The sequence below is a fragment of the Boleophthalmus pectinirostris genome, unplaced genomic scaffold, assembly GCF_026225935.1.
Source record: "Boleophthalmus pectinirostris isolate CB_2022bp ecotype Guang Dong unplaced genomic scaffold, ASM2622593v1 HiC_scaffold_4, whole genome shotgun sequence".
Classification (NCBI taxonomy): Eukaryota; Metazoa; Chordata; class Actinopteri; order Gobiiformes; family Gobiidae; genus Boleophthalmus; species Boleophthalmus pectinirostris.
In genome coordinates, this window is record NW_026571353.1 from 2,490,851 (window position 1) to 2,508,012 (window position 17,162).

Below are 17,162 nucleotides of genomic sequence, written 5' to 3' on the forward strand. Positions count from 1 at the left end.
CTGCAGACAAAAGTAAGAATGCTCTTGTGGTGCTCACGCTTATTTCCCTCTCTAATCAGTGATAAATAAATGCATAACAAACAAAGCTGTTTTAATCCTATGTGACGTTCTAGAATATTCTGCTGTGTTATTATCAGTACTTTGATTGGGCCATGCAACGGGCTACAACACAAAAACACATTTCAGTGCAAGTATTCAGTATTCTGCTCAATACTATGTTTGGGTCTTACCGTCCAGCATAGGAATGACAGTTTTGCGCAGCGCCAGCACCAGCCCGAGGGGAGAGCCAAACAGGAAGAAGTCTGTGACCTCGAAGTCAAACTTGCCCAGAGCGGTTCCGTCCAGCATGGTACTGCTGCTGGAGCGCCGGGAGACACCATCACTGCGCAGCACACTGGAGTGGAGACTGTACAACACAACACAACACAACACCACACAACACACAACACAAGCAGAGCATGAAGACAAGGAGGAAACACAGAGCACTTTATATACTCAGGCACACAGTGGAAATGACAGCTTAGACTACTCCTTTCACTAAAATGTGCTGTACATCATTTTGTTTAGGATTTTACTAAATATGTCACCTCATTCAGATGTAAAGTTTAGAGGTAATTCAACTAATTAACACTGTAGAAATTATTTGACAAACAGAAATACACCTATATTTTGTCAAATGTCTAAACAGTCAGAGAAATATTTTCCTACAGAAATGCCTTCCTTTTGGATACCTGTTAGACACTGTCCCTTATACCTCCAGACCCCCTCACTCTCCACTTTAGTCCAAGTTGGCAGTTCCATTGTAAATGTGGTTGTGGGAAGAGTTTAGGTGTTTCGTCCCGCTTTAAGAAGTCAGAAAAATAAAATTTGTACATTTGTTCTGGATTTTGGATGGAATTTTGTGTATTGATGACAAAAAGAGGGATTCCTTCTTAGAACCTAACACTACTTACTTTTTTTTTTAACAACTATTCTTCACAAACTACCACTTAACTGAACATTTAGCACAAGTCAGACTTAGAAATCCTCAGTCATAAGGCCTGACAGTACGAAGGAGAGGACTGTTCTTGTATATTCCAGCTGCCCGCCGCACCTGGAGAGGAAGGCGTGGTGCTGCTTGATGGTGTCCAGCTCGTAGGTGGAGGAGTCGCTCCTCTTACGGGTGAGGGGCTTCTTCTCCTCGCCCGTGCTGGTGCGGGGGATGTCAATGTTACTGCGGCTCAGGTGTCTGCTGCCCTCTAGTGTAGGAGAAGAGGAGCCACAGTTCACGATGATGCCTGGAGACAGCAGGTCCTGGTCCTACAACAGTACAAACAAAACATTTTCAATTTTGAGAATAGGAAAAGTTTGTATTACAATCAAAACTGAACCTGTGTCCCCAAAGCCTTAACCTGCAGATAGAGACACATCCAAGTGTGTCTCATTCTCAGTTTATGTTCAGGCCTCATGTGAAGATCTGAACCTCCAGAATTCCCTCCATGAGCTGTAGAGGCTGCACGAGCACTGAGTCCTGACTGGCTGCAGGTGCTGGGCTTTAGTGACCAGTCAGATCAGAGAGAGGTATTTTAAGTTTAAACCAACTGGATTTCAGTATCACTTCATCTTCATCTTTATCAATTATGTCGATGAAGACTGTATTGGGCATAAACTGTATTATAAAATATGGAAGAAAGTGAAATAACTACATATTTTAGAACAAAGCAAAAAGTAAAGGGCTACTTTGAGGATTTGGTTATAAAATATTAATTATTTACAGGTTTTTCTTTGCTACATAGTTCGTATGTACAGTACAGGAAATGTCAGATGTAGTAAACATATAGAAAATGTGAAATGTTGTATCTAAACTTTTGACTGGTGGTGTATTTCCCCATGAATTATAGACTGAAGTAGACAGAGTAAGTCCTCCAGCGGTGACGTACCTGCACACTGACCACACTGCCTCTGCGGCTGCTGTTCTGGCTCTCGTTCACAGTCTGGTTACTGCTGCACAGAGCGTCAAAGCCCAGGATGCCCCCCACACAGTCTCCGATCAGACACACCTACAGGCACAGGGTATCACGTTACTGTAATCAAGGACATTTTTTTGAGTTGTATTTGACTGAGTAGATTTTTAACATGCTTTTATTTGTAATCATGTCAAATTCCGGCCATGCTGTAATCAGCTACATTTAAAATCATATTATTATGACACAAGTCCCTATTGTCCTACGCACTGTTATCTCACTACTGTCTCTGCTCCTTTCTATACCCACAATACACAACACAAACTGTCTAAAAAAGGTACACAGTATCTAGTACTTTGAATAGTATTTTCCATGTGTACTATATACTACAACCCACGTACAAATTTGGCAGCAGTACTCATAATAAAATTGATTTGAAATGAAAAAAACAAAACAGACCTGGAGTTGTGTTTTGTTTCATTCACACGTTTGACAAATCCTGCACTATTACTCTGTCTGCATCTCCAAAGCTCAAAATGCTCTGTTCCACCTTGGAACCAGCTCCTTTTATCTTTAGTTCAGTCATTCTGGGGCTGAAATGATCAAAATGATTGTAATGAATGTGTATGGAGTTTAAAAACACAGTGGAGCATTTTCTCTATTGCCACATGACATCAGAGTGGATTTAGTTTGAGAGAAGAACTCATGCTAAATGTGCAGGTTTGTGTGTTAAACATGTGTGAGTGAAACAAACACAACTCCAGGTCTGTTTGTGATGAGGAAACGACATTAGAACACAGATCAGAAAATATGTCCCATCAGCCCTTTAAACTGTATGGATTATGGAACAGAGGTCTTCAACAGGGATGTCAAGGAGGTACTGCAGGGGGGTAGCAAAATTAGTTGATTAGACTTTTTAATATTTCTGTAGTTTTGAAGGATGAGGAGGAACTGGTTTTCAGTGGGTTGTGCCTCTTCATCACGTCTGTCTCTCTCTTCATCCCCTCAAACTGCAAACATTGATCGTTTCTTCTAGGCTACATGTGACGAGTTCCTTTACAGCTTCACTTTTACGCACAGGGGAACTTAAGCTCTGCACGTACGACTGCGCATCAGGAACGGGTCAGGCAACTTCATTCCCCGGGCGCATTAACCAGACTCCACACTCCACAGCCTCCTCTCTGTCCACGGTAGAGCTGTCGCGATCACCGCAGTACTAAGAGGCCCACCGCGGTGCATGTTGGGCCAGCGTGATAATCGCATGTGACCAACATGGCTCGACCCAGAGTCCTGCACAGGTCAATTTTTAGAGAACCGCACCCGCCCAGACCTGTTAACATTCCACCCGCTACCGTCTGTGCCCGTGATAACCCCGGATTAACACCGGACTAACCCAGGACGAACCCAGGACTAAAGTGCACCCGCGTAGACTGCAGGCCAAAGGACCCGCACCAAGTGCACCATGGAGGTAAGCGCAGTGTTGCCTGATCGCGCTTTGCGGACACCCTGCTCTGCGTCTGCGGATACCCGACCTGGTGCAGGACTCTGACCCAACCTGGTGCAGTGAGATCTGGAGAGATGCAACGACACTTGTTCCAATGTCAAATGTTACTTCTCCCACACCACACACACTATATCCCCACGACAACCAAGGTAAATGTGCATCTGCAACAAGTGCATCATCAGCGAGAGTTTTCAGTGCTGCTGGAAATATTGTAACTCTGGGGGTGGGGGGTGTTGCGGTATCACCGCATACCACGGTGTTGAGCCGCTATACCGCACCGCAGGAGAAATTCACTAACCACGACATCCCTAGTCCATGGAGCGACCGGGAGAGGAGGCGAAGAACAGGAGAGGAGGGGGAGAAAAGGAGGTGGAAACCGGAAAAGTTCTGTGTCCCAAATCAAACTCTTGTCCATGCGCTGTGGCTCGTCTCTCGTTTAGTCAGATCATTAAAAAAGTCACACATTTTCTGTGTCGTTTCTCCATTGCTCTGGTGCAGCTTAAACTTCAGGTCTGAGTGGCTTTGGTCAGACTCAGGTTTATTTCTGTCATGGAACGAGTTGAGGCTTAAACTGGAGATGGAGTTAGATTCAGCTCAGGATTTCAGGATAAGACTGGACTTGTTAAGCAACTTTGATGGTTGAATGTACAATAACAGAGCAGCTGTTTACACGACACTAGGCCCAATTCAATATAAAACACAATTGTATGTCATATATATAAGTAGGGGGTGCCTGCTCCAGCTCTCCATCAGTTTGGGGGTCCCTGGCATGAAAAATGTTGAAGACCCCTGCTCTAGAATATTGTGTTGTCATGGTAATGCAACAATGTGAGTACATATTTGCAGTACTCTTCCATCACTGCTATCAGAAGAGTACTGAGTGACTAAGCGGTGAGGCACCTGTCCAGAGAAGGCGGCTCCATCCAGAGACTTGAGGAAGTCCCCATAGACCTGGTTGGCACGGGCGATGACGGTGGACACGGCGTCCTGGTACAGGGGGGGAGGAGGTGGCCAGGAGGGGCAGAGCGGCCAGAGGGATGTGGTCCTGACTGCTGGACAGACAGCCCTCGTCGTAACTGTAAGGGCTCAGGCTGCAACACGCAAAACATTAGAGTCAGTGTGTGTGAGAGGGTGAAAGGTCAAAAGCAAAGGAATGTGAAAGCAGAGACTGAAGAGTTGCAATTAAAGGTGCTATACCTTAAAAACATGAAATCCAAACTTTAAATGGTGCATTTTTAAAGTTATTCCTTGTGCAGTCCGAGCATCTTCATTATTCACCACAATGAGTTTATGTTATTTACCCTTTCAGAAGCCAGACTAGAGTAAAGTAAAACTAACATCGACTAGCATGCCAAAGCGCACTTCCTAATTCAAGAAACATAAAACGCCTTATATGCCATTGCTGACAGCACACAGCCGACATATTTTGACCTCAAGAGCTGCTTATATAATATATCTGCACTGTACTCTACTCAAATACAGGGGGAAAAATTGAATAGAAGATTTCAAAAGCTGAAATGATAATGTATGAAACCAAGTATAAATAAAGAAACTCATTCACTTGTTCAGTGTTTTTACACTAGTTTTTGAACTATTCATTAAAACAGAATAAAACCTCTCCATTGATTTCAAGTGTAAAGGGCTCTCCCTACCCCACTCAGCCCTGGTGCAGTATACAAATACTCACGAGATGGAGCCAGAGTGTTTCTTACTACACTTCAACATACAAGTAACTATAGCTATTTTTAACCTGAAACCGTTTAAACCACCATCTTCCACTGTAATCAACATTAACACATTCATCCATCCATTTTCTTCCTCTTATCCAGGGCCGGGTGTCATGGTTCATGTTTTGTAGTTGTTTTTTGCTTATTTTGGTGGATCTTTTCCTTTAGTATTGTGTGCTCTTGGTGTTTTATTTTGATATTAGTCCTGTCTGCTTGTAGTTTGAGTTTGACTTTCTGTCTGTTGATTGATTGTCTCGCCCTAACGTGCTTCACCTGTGTTTGTGTGCTTTTATACCCCGTGTTCTTCTCTGCCCTTTGTTGGTCCACTGTAATTGCCATTGTCTGTGTCTTTGTCAGTGTGTTGTTTTTTTATGGTAGTTTAGGTTCTATTTTTGGATTTTTTGGATTTTTGGATTTTTTTGGATTTGTTATTAAATACTTTAAAGCAGTCCTGCATTTTGGGTCCTCCCTGTTTCTCCTTGACACCGGGTCGTGGGGGCAGCAGTCTAAGTAGGGACTCCCAGACTTCCTTCACCCCAGACACTTCCTCCAGCTCCTCCAGTGGGACATCCCGAGGGAGGCACCCAGGAGGCATCAGGAACAGATGCTCCTCACCCTATCTCTGAGGGAGCGCCCGGCCACCTTGCGGAGGAAACTCATTTCGACCGCTTGTATCTGCAATCTTGTCTTTTGGGTCATTACCCAGAGCTCATGACCACAGGTGAGAGGAGGAACGGAGATTGACCGGTAAATCGAGAGCTTTTGTCTTTCTGCTCAGCTCCGTCATCACCACAACGGTCCGATACAGCGACCGCATCACAATGATACAGCGACCACATCACTGCCGACGCTGCACCGATCCACCTGTCAATCTCACGCTCCATCCTCCCCTCACTCAAGAACAAGACCCCGAGATACTTGAACTCCTCCACTTGAGGCAGGGACTCTCCGGCCACCCAAAGAGGGTAAGGGTTAGGGTTTTTTCCGGTCGAGAACCATGGCCTCGGATTTGGAGGAGCTGATCATTAACACTTCATAACCTTTAACTCCATTACATCACGTTGTGGAATCCTAAGGTCACTAGTTTGAGATATCAAGCACTTTGACACTTTGACAGTTAAATATATATCTTCTAGCGCAACCTAAATCCTGTGTCTTACTTGGAGACCAGATTGAAGGCGTCGGCACAGATGGGCGGGCAGGGCACCAGGCGGATGGCGATGCGACCCAGGGCGGCGGGGTAATGGACCCTCATGACGGCGTCGAAGGCTGTGCTGATGGTGTTGACGTCGGCCTGTTTGCTGCTCTGCTCCCCTCCTCCAGTGTCCAGGATGTTCCCCCCGTGGAGAACCAGGATCAGCACGTGGATCTTAGAAGGCTGGAGGCACTGCTGTGAAGAGCTCTCCTGGAGGTCACAAAACAACACAGTTACACAGTTAATACTTACAGAATGTCTTTCAGAATGCGGATACACTCAATCAGATTATCATAATGAGAGCAGAGACAGCATGCTCACAGAAGGGCAGGCCAAGGATTCTGGGGCTGAGTCGTATCATGAGTCATGATGTTCACACAACAGAATATGGAACAGACCAGAGGAGAGCACAGGAGAGAAGAGGAGACAAGAGGAGAGCAGAAGAGACAAGAGGAGAGCAGAAGAGAGCAGAAGAGACAAGAGGAGAGCAGAAAAGACAAGAGGAGAAAAGAGGAGAGCAGAGGAGACAAGAGGAGAGCAGAAAAGACAAGAGGAGAAAAGAGGAGAGCAGAAGAGACAAGAGGAGAGCAGAAAAGAGGAGAGCAGAGGAGAGCAGAAGAGACAAGAAGAGACAAGAGGAGAGCAGAAAAGACAAGAGGAGAAAAGAGGAGAGCAGAGGAGACAAGAGGAGGCAAGAGGAGAGCAGAAAAGACAAGAGGAGAAAAGAGGAGAGCAGAGGAGACAAGAGGAGGCAAGAGGAGAGCAGAAAAGACAAGAGGAGAGCAGAAGAGACGAGGAGGAAAGAGGAGAGCAGAGGAGACAAGAGGAGAGCAGAGGAGAGCAGAGGAGAAAAGAGGAGAGCAGCAGAGACAAAAGGAGAGCAGAAGAGAGCACAGGAGAGAAGAGGGGAGCACAGGAGACAGAACATGGTCGACCTGCACTGGGACAACCGTTCAACATCACAGAGGGGAAGGAACACTGGACCACTGGAGAACACTGCACTGGGGAATCCTGCCATGTCTGAGCATGCCCTGGGCCGTGTCTGCACGTGTGGCCACAAAGTGGCAAAAGCTCCTTGTCAAAGCCTGATCTCATCAGATCTCAGAAGCTAAGCAGGACTGGGTCTGGTCAGTACTGGGATGGGAGACTGCAGGGAGTACCAGGAGCCACAGTGGAGCATGTGTTATCTAGGTCAATGCATGTCATCAGAGGTACAATACTTCCTACAGTGAAAGCACACTCAGGCTGAAGTGGACTTTGGACAATGTGTGGAAGGGTCATGTCTTTGGGTCCTGTACTGATGTAAATAAACTTCTCTTGTGTTACAACTCCAGCCTCATGTGTCTCCTTACAACTCTCAGGCTGCTTCAGTTTATTCGACACCATCACCTGCTTGTCTCCGTAGAAATGTTTGCTGTGCACAGAATGTTCCACAGTTTGGCATTAAATATATCTACTCTGTGTGTGTATTTAAGTAGAGATGTTTTCATTGCTTCAAAACCTGGTGAAACACATGCAGGTGTTAGTGTGAGCAGGGCCACCTGCACCGTCGGCCTTGGCCTGGTTTTGCCACTTGCTTGAAAGCAACATCTCTATGGAAATGGAGGTGACCCTCCACTATATAAAAAGTTAAGTAGTGCACCTAGAAACTGTGAAACTACTCCAGGTTGTAACTTCCTGTATGCTGACTCTAAGCCCACCTCTGACAGTCGACAGGACACAGTGTGCAGTTTTGTGTGGGACTGGGCCAAAACTCCACATGTGCACAGGACACACACCTGGACGTCTTCACGGGGACAGGGGGACACAGGGACAGGGCGAGGGTCCGATGGGACATTTGAGGGTCAGTCTGGGCAGGCCTCGAGAGCCTCTGGGGGTACTTACTGTTACTGTGATGGTGGGAATGGGGGAGCTATCGGCCTGGCCAATAAGAGAGCCACGCATCTGAACACAAGAGGACATACAGGCTCAGGCTCCAGCGGCCTACACACACTCACACACCGACCGCCACTGGGGGGACATGTTTCATGACAGGAATATCTTGTTATATCTGGAGCATCTGTTAACACTTCACATCAGAGGCTCCAGATGCCCTACCTGCTGTAGCAAGGATCCTCTGCATGTAAGTGCACAGGATCACAAACGACTTAGTAACTCTGTCAGACATGTGACTGAGCCATACGCACACAATACTAACTCATGAGCAGGAGAAACACCACTTATTTAAAAAAAAAAAACAACAACAAAACACAACCTTGGTGGGCTCAGTCATATCCCGACATATACAAGATATTTCTAATCTAATCCCCAATACACTACCAGTCAAAGGTTTGGACACAGTGTGTTTTACATTTTATATTCTAACCCTTGAAGGAGCCACCCTTTGCTTTGCTGACAGCTGCAAACCCTTGGCCTTGTCTCAGTGAGCTTCATGAAGTCCCTGAAATGGTTTTCACTTCACAGTTGTGAAACTTTAGGGTCAAGAAATGACAAAAATGGAAACCAGGGTACAGAGAAAAGAAACTAGAGGATAAATAAACTCAAAATAAGAGTTTATTTATCTTCTAGTTTATTGTTATATTCATTTCATTTAGAAAGTCCAAACTTTTGACTGGTGTCTGTCAGAAGAATTACAAATGTTTCTCAAAGAGCTCAGGCCCAGATCTCACCTCGTCCAGCCTCTCTTCACTGATGGTGCGTTCATAGTCCACAGACATCTCCTGGAACAGTTCACCTGTGGACACACACACACACACACACACACACACACACACACACACACACACACACACACACACACACACACACACACACACAGACACACACACACACACACACACACACACACACACACACACACACACACACGACACACACACACGACACACACACACACACACACACACAGACACACACACACACACACACAGACACACACACGACACACACACACACACACACACACACACACACACACACACACAGACACACACACACACACAGACACACACACACACACACACACGACACACACACACAGACACACACACACACACACACACACAGACACACACACGACACACACACACACACACACACAGACACACACACACACACACGACACACACAGACACACACACACACACACAGACACACACACACACACACACAGACACACACGACACACACACACACACACACACACACACACACACACACACAGACACACACACACACACACACACACGACACACGACACACACACACACAGACACACACACACACACACACACACACGACACACACACACACACACACACACACACACAGACACACACACACACACACACACACACACACACACACACAGACACACACACACACACAGACACACACACACACACAGACACACACACACACACACAGACACACACACACACACGACACACACACACACACACAGACACACACACACACAAGACACACACACACACACACAGACACACACACACACAGACACACACACACACAGACACACACACACACACAGACACACACACACAGACACACACACACACACACACACAGACACACACACACACAGACACACACACACGACACACACACACACACAGACACACACACACACGACACACACACACACACACACACACACACACACACACAGACACACACACACACACACACACACAGACACACACACACACACACACAGACACACACACACACACAGACACACACACACAGACACACACACACACACACACACACACACACACACACGACACACACACACACACACACACACACAGACACACACACACACACACACAGACACACACACACACACAGTTAGTGTCCGTCAGGAGGAGGAGGACAGCAGCTCAGAGGGGACATGTCCTACCAGGAGCGTCCTCCGTGTCCGCCGCCTCCATCTTGTCCATCAGGTCGTTGGAGTTCCATTTGGTGATCTCCTTTGGGAAGACCTCCTCTCCGTCAGACAGGTCCTCTGAAACACAGCAGAGTCCAGCTCCGGTCAGTCACAGTCACAGATGGACACACTGGAGGGTCTGGAGTCAAGTCCATTCATCCCTCCCTCGTGATTTAGTCAACCAAAATTTGTACATGTCGAAAAATGATTGTATTTATATTTAAAAGATGTATCTGAGACAAAAGCAGAAAGGAGAAGTTAGTGAGTGTTTTTTATATGTAAAAGAAAAATTAAACTCCTCATTTTTCAAACACATGGGGTTAATTATATTTGTATTATTTTTATTTTTATTATTTTAAGTATTGAAGTACTGGTGTCCCCAGATACGATGTGAGCTAATGGAGATTTATTCAGAATCACAAAAACACTGGAGCATAAAGGTGCATTATGGACATTTTCTGGTGGAGGGTCTGCCTGACAAATTACACTGCTGTGCCAGCTCTACACCGCCAGCTCAGCCCTTGTTATCTAGGCCAATACGTGTCGTGAGAGGTATACTGCCCTACAAATGCAGAACGCCCTAACATCATGAGTTCATATCATTTTGTTTGCACTTGAGACCTTCTTTATCATGGGAATAAACATAATCAAAAACACTGAGCTCAGAATTGACCTTTGACCTTATTTGTCAGTTCCTGTTCTCTGTCTTTGTATCATGAACCAAAAATAAGTTTTCGTGCAAAGACAAAAGGCAGAAACAGTGTGTGTTTGGTTTGATTTAGTTCATAAATATATTTGATTTTAAAATCCAAACTCTGGCCTCCTTCTTTTTGTTATGACCTTGTCACAGGGTCTGAACACATTCAATTATACTTCAATGATCTTTAATGTGAAAGTATTGTGTGTATTTATTTATACTGTACACACTGTACTGCAGAGTCACTTGTGTCAAACTGTTTGACTGTAAGTGTCGCCGCATGATCCTGATCAACACTAAACAGGAAATCCAAAACTCTTCTAGATCATTTCAAACAAACACGTGATGACTGGAGCTTGGTGACGGGTTTTTCTTAGAACGGATGGAAGTCTGGAGAAAATCAAGCAAATAATGATCATGTCAGTTTCTGTCTTTGGCCTTTGCCTTTGTATCATGAGCCAAAAATAAGTTTTCGTGCAAAGAACAGGAACTGACAAATAAGGTCAAAGGTCAATTTTGAGCTCAATATTTTTCCACATACAAATATTTCTTCATTATAGTTGTCAGATTTTGTAGCCCTAACTATTCTACTTTTGTCTGGACAAAACAAATACTTTCAAGTCATTTTTCTTAGATTCACACTCTGGAGAGTTAAAAGTCTTTTGCCTTTGTAGGACAGAATAATACTCCCTACAACAGAAGCATCGCCACTCTCCAAATAATGATTTAAACTTAAAATGTCTCTCTGATCTGAATGGTCTCTACCTAAACCCCAGCACCTGCACCAGTCATGAGTCAGTGCTAGTGCAGCCTCTGCACTTGCACTGGGAGGGAATTCCGGAGGTTCAGATCTTCATATGAGGCCTGAACATAAACTGAGAATGAGACAAACCTGAATTTGTCTCTATCTGCAGGTGAAGTCTCTGGAGACACATGTTCAGTGACTGTGACAGGGATGGGCATTCGATGAAATTTTCTTAAACGATCATCGGAAGAATTAACGATCGATTATCGATTAATCATTAACGTTTTTATATTAAAATTATCATTATTATTATTACTATCTGCACTAATCTACATAAATCAATTCAACTTTACAACATATAAACTGTAACGACTCTAGAGCCACATCAGTCCGTTTGACATTATAATGTGTTTAATTCAGTTTTGTTCAACTCTCACAGAAACAAAACTTAAAACCGCATTGTTAATTTGCATAAACTCAGCGAAGATAAAACTACAGCTCTTGTGTCGCTGATGCGGTTCAACTTCTGTTGGATTAAAAGACATGACTCAGTGGAATACAGGTTAGTGTGACCAGATTTGTGTTTGTTAAAACCAGGACACCGTACAGGGGGAGGGAGGTCGGGACTCGTCATCCACATTGAGCGACTCTCACCTGGTAAAACTTTTTCCCACTGGACACTGAAACATATGTGCTGCTTTGTACACTGTGCACATGGACTCACACTTGTCCCGAACGCAACGGAAAGCGTGGAATTTCTTGTACAAATCATCGTTAAATACACATTTGTGCTTCAGTACGTTGCAGACTGACCCACTGTTTGTGTCTCGCTCCTTCTGATGCAGAGACACATGTACACACCTGTTTGGTCACACTACACTACGCACAGCAACCTACATTCGGTTTGTCGATTTAAAATGAACGTAATCGTTGAAATTCTTAATGATCAATTATCGATTAATCGACTAATCGTGCCCATCCCTGGTGATTGTAGGACCTTTTTTAAATCTGTAAGAGTGCAGGCTCCATTGACACAAACATGTACACAGAGTAGGTACGGTCCATGCTAAACTAAAGACTCATCAGAAATAGAAGTTTGTACAGTGGTATTCTTGTCTGACGGAAACTATAAAAAGGCTGTAGCAGATTTAGCCTGCTGTAGTACATGAATTATTGAAGTAAAGTGAAGCAGACACACTCACATACATACTGCATGGTGAGTTTATTTTGACTGAGTGTGGTCTGAATACAGATAGAGGACGTGTTACGTAAAGTCATGTTGAATCATATAAGTTTTTAACAGTGTTCCCTCATCGTCAGTTCATTTGTTTACATGATTCTGTTTGTCCTTCATTTGGGGCATGAGTGCTCAGAAAACTGCTGCTGTCAATCCCTCATCACCGCCCACTGCTCTGTACTAACATGTGATTATTCCACAAATTCAGACGCAACTGAAACACACAACTGAAACTGTCCTGCCTGTTACAGTGAAACTAGTGGTTTTCAGATTCTAATGTGATGTCAAACTTTCAGATGGGGGCAGAGACAGACTTCCCTCTTGATCTGCAGTGATATCACGACGCTGGGGGTGTTCTGCATGTATATCTACGGTGCAATGTTCATCATTTACCATGGTGACACAAAGTACACATTGGCAAACACAGCCAAAAAGTTTTAAAACTGTTCTGAAACTCAAGAGCGAACACAAAACGAATTTAAGCGTCACATTTTCAGAAGCCTGTGATCAATACGAGCGTTTAAGAGTTGTTTAAGAGTCAAACTTGTGACTGCAATTTTATTTGAGACGGACTTGTTTAACAGCACACATCACCTGTTGTAGTCCGAACTAAGTATGTTCTTTCTGGTCAGATTGTTTTAAAACGAAGCTCAGATTAAAGTCTTAAACTTGAGTAACAGAGCCACTGGTTCGATCACATTGTACTTTCCCATGAAATCTCCAAAAGGTAAATTCACAAATATTGAATCTGATCATTTCGATCAGAGACTAGACCAAAGATCTCACTGTATTACAACACAAATCTGTATTTGAACAGTGTACATTTAGCTGCTCCCATCTGGATGAAATATTATTGAAGATAGAATATTTTGAGGTCCAATCCAGGAATATACATTTACATTAGCTATTAGTAGTGTTGGGGAGTAACAGATTACATGTATCGGAGTTATGTAATCAGAGTACAATTTATGAGTAACTGTATTCAGTTACAGTTACAGTTTCAGTGAGTGGTAATTGGATTACTGTTACTTGGTTGAAATAAATGGATTACATGGCAGCATTTTCTTGTTTTCACATTTTGGGCTATTCCCCTTTTTTTTCTTTTTTTGTTTGGTAATTCCACTCATTGCCAGGTCCAAACCAGGTCTAAACCAGGACTAAACCAGGATTAACCAGGACTAAACCAGGACTAAACCAGGTCTAAACCAGGATTTAACAGGACTACATCATGCTGCGTGGACCATGTCTCCTCCTCTTCTATCAATAATATTTTTAATACTTTTAGCAGACGAAACATCTTATGTGAAGATTTCCTGGTCTTTGCTTCTCTACAGCAAATCAAGTAATTCAAAGTATTCAAATTACATTACTTACTTTAAGTAATTTAATGAATTACGTTACAAACTACATTTTGGGATATGTAATCTGTAATCTGTAGGGGAATACATTTTAAAAGTCACCTTCCCAACACTGGCCATTAGAGAAAAGCATAATCAAAGTAGTTTAGCAATAATGAGAGAGTTCTTATTCAGAGAAACACTCAAATGGTTAATGATCTGTGGTAGTAATACATGTTCCCACCAGCAGAGGGCAGTGACTCGTTAGCTCTAGTCTGTTTATGAGTTCATGTCTGGCTACTCAGTACAACAGGAAATATTAGAATCATGTGGAGGTGTATGGAGCTGGATGAAGTGTGTGGAGCACATATGTCACACACACAAACACACACGGGCTGTGAGAAATTACACAAGAGCTCTATTTACTAGATATAATATTTATTTGCAGTCAATAACCTAATTTAATATTTTACACATACTCATCTAGACGTGCAGCCTGTCTTCACCTGCAGACACCTGGACAGGCCTCATGTGAAAGCTCACATCCTCCAGAATTCCCTCCCTGGGGTTTAGGGAGTGACCATTCAGATCAGAGAAAGGCGTTTTAGGTTTAAAGAAAAAAACTTCAGCATTGAAACTGGCAACCCAAATGAAAGAGTCATGTGAGGCGCAGTCTGCTTTCTGATTGGAGAATTATAATGAGAACCAAAACACCATATTGTTTTTAAAAAGAACTTGTCCATCATGCCCAGTGTGCTTGTAATTTCAAGAATAAATCAGCATTTGAATTGTCATCAGTAAAAGCTCTATTTGATTTCAACATGACACACACACAGTTATTTTTATGGAATTTAAAATCTAAATTTTACACACAATTCCTTTAAGAAATTATACAGTAATTTCTACTATGTACTTCTACTTGGGTTAGATAGATTTCAGGTAACAGTACTACATTTTTGGCTACTCTAACCACCCACCTTCGATTAGGATTTCCAAATGTCCATCTTGCAGAAAATTGCTCTGTGCGTAAGTTGAATATTATCATTTTAAAAAGACAGAAACATCCTCTCCTCCTCTCTCCCACTGATACTCTGTGAAATGAAATACTACTACTAATACTACTTTATGTATTTAAAGGCCCTGTACCCAGTGTTGGGGAGTAACAGATTACATGTACCGGAGTTACGTAATCAGAGTACAAATTATGAGTAACTGTATTCAGTTACAGTTACTGTTTTAATGAGTGGTAATTGGATTACAGTTACTTTGTTGAAATAAATGAATTACATGGTGGGATTTTCCTGTTTTCACACCAGGACTAAACCAGAACTAAACCAGGACTAAAACCAGGTCTAAACCAGGTCTAAACCAGAACTAAACCAGGACTAAAACCAGGTCTAAACCAGGACTAAACCAGGTCTAAACCAGGACTAAAACAGGACTTAACAGGACTAAATCATGCTGTGTGGACGTGTCTCCTCTTCTTCTATCAATAATATTTTTAATACAATTCAGTAAAGTCTGGGTTTTTTATTTTCTTTAAGCAGTATTCAGATTATGTTACTCACTTTAAGAAACTTAATGGATTACGTTACAAACTACATTTTGGTGTATGTAATCTGTAATCTGTAGGGGAATACATTTTAAAAGTCACCTTCCCAACACTGCCTGTACCCAGTAGTTCCCCATGTATGTGAGTAAAATGTCTTGCCCCAGTACAGATAGATCGTATAAGCAGCTCCTAAGCTCAAAATAAGAGTTTGTACTTGTCCGAGAATCAGTAAGTGCGGGTTAACATGCTAGTTGTTGTTAGTGTTTACCACTCTGTTCCCTGAAAGTTATGAAAAGCGCTCACAAACTCATCGTGGTGAATAATTAGAATGCTCAGAATGCTGTGGGAGGTAAGTGAGAAGAACTCTGCACCACTGCAAACGGTTTCACACGAACAAAATCCAGCAGAGCACCTTTAACTCGTGTTTATTGTCAAAACAGCTCCGTGTGATCTGACATTCTCTCACAGGTTTAAGACCAGAATAAAAAGTAGTTTAAACATTTTATACAGCTATTTTTATGTCGTTATTTTAGTGGTGGCAACTATAAACAGAACACACGTCTAAAAATATGAGCCTGAAATAGCTCCAGTGTAGTCGTGCATACATATTTAAAGACATATTCTGGGATATTTTTACATTCACCACCAGCAACCGAGGCAGACGCACTGATGTATTGTGCATGAAGTTTATTTTTGCCTTTTTAGCCATAAAAAGAAGACAGAGTAAAGATAGAAAAGAGGTTATGAATATATGATAACTACTGTGATATATTTGTGTTGTGTTGAAGTGAAGAGAGATCACACAAGGCACTGGAACATACTATCTAAGAGTTTATAAGACATTCATGTAGGGATCTCAGCACTGAACGCCAAACCTCTGAGTCTGGAGCGTAATCTCCCCCATTCATTTTTCTCAGACTTTCAGGAAAAAAATCACAGTAAAAGTTTAAGGGCCAATCAACTCTGTGTAAACTAATGAGCACAAGGAATACAGTTTCAATTAAAATCTGTTTCTGAAACTTTATAAAGCACTGACTTATTCAAGTACCGTATTTTCCAGGCTATTAAGCACTCTGGATTATAAGGCGTTCCCAAAAGTTCCCAAACTAATGTTTCATGTTTGTAGAAATCTGTAGAAACAAAATGCATTTCTGTGGGATATAAAATTATAATCTCTGTGACACATGGGCGCACACACACACACAGCCCGTTCATTAAAATATCGTTTTCAGACCGTCCAATGTGACTGACATCGATATTAGGGCCGATACTT

At 43.0% G+C, this 17,162-nt stretch overlaps 1 protein-coding gene across 1 annotated transcript in view; it reads right to left on the reverse strand.

Moving 5' to 3' along the window:
* LOC110172389 (membrane-associated phosphatidylinositol transfer protein 2-like) overlaps positions 1 to 17,162 on the reverse strand; it is a 120,704-nt gene that overhangs the window by 14,310 nt on the left and 89,232 nt on the right. The window contains 8 exon segments of the mRNA XM_055162174.1: positions 231 to 406; positions 1,094 to 1,299; positions 1,920 to 2,039; positions 4,348 to 4,446; positions 4,448 to 4,538; positions 6,335 to 6,579; positions 9,039 to 9,103; positions 10,295 to 10,399. Of these exon segments, the coding sequence (XP_055018149.1) occupies positions 231 to 406; positions 1,094 to 1,299; positions 1,920 to 2,039; positions 4,348 to 4,446; positions 4,448 to 4,538; positions 6,335 to 6,579; positions 9,039 to 9,103; positions 10,295 to 10,399 (1,107 nt within the window).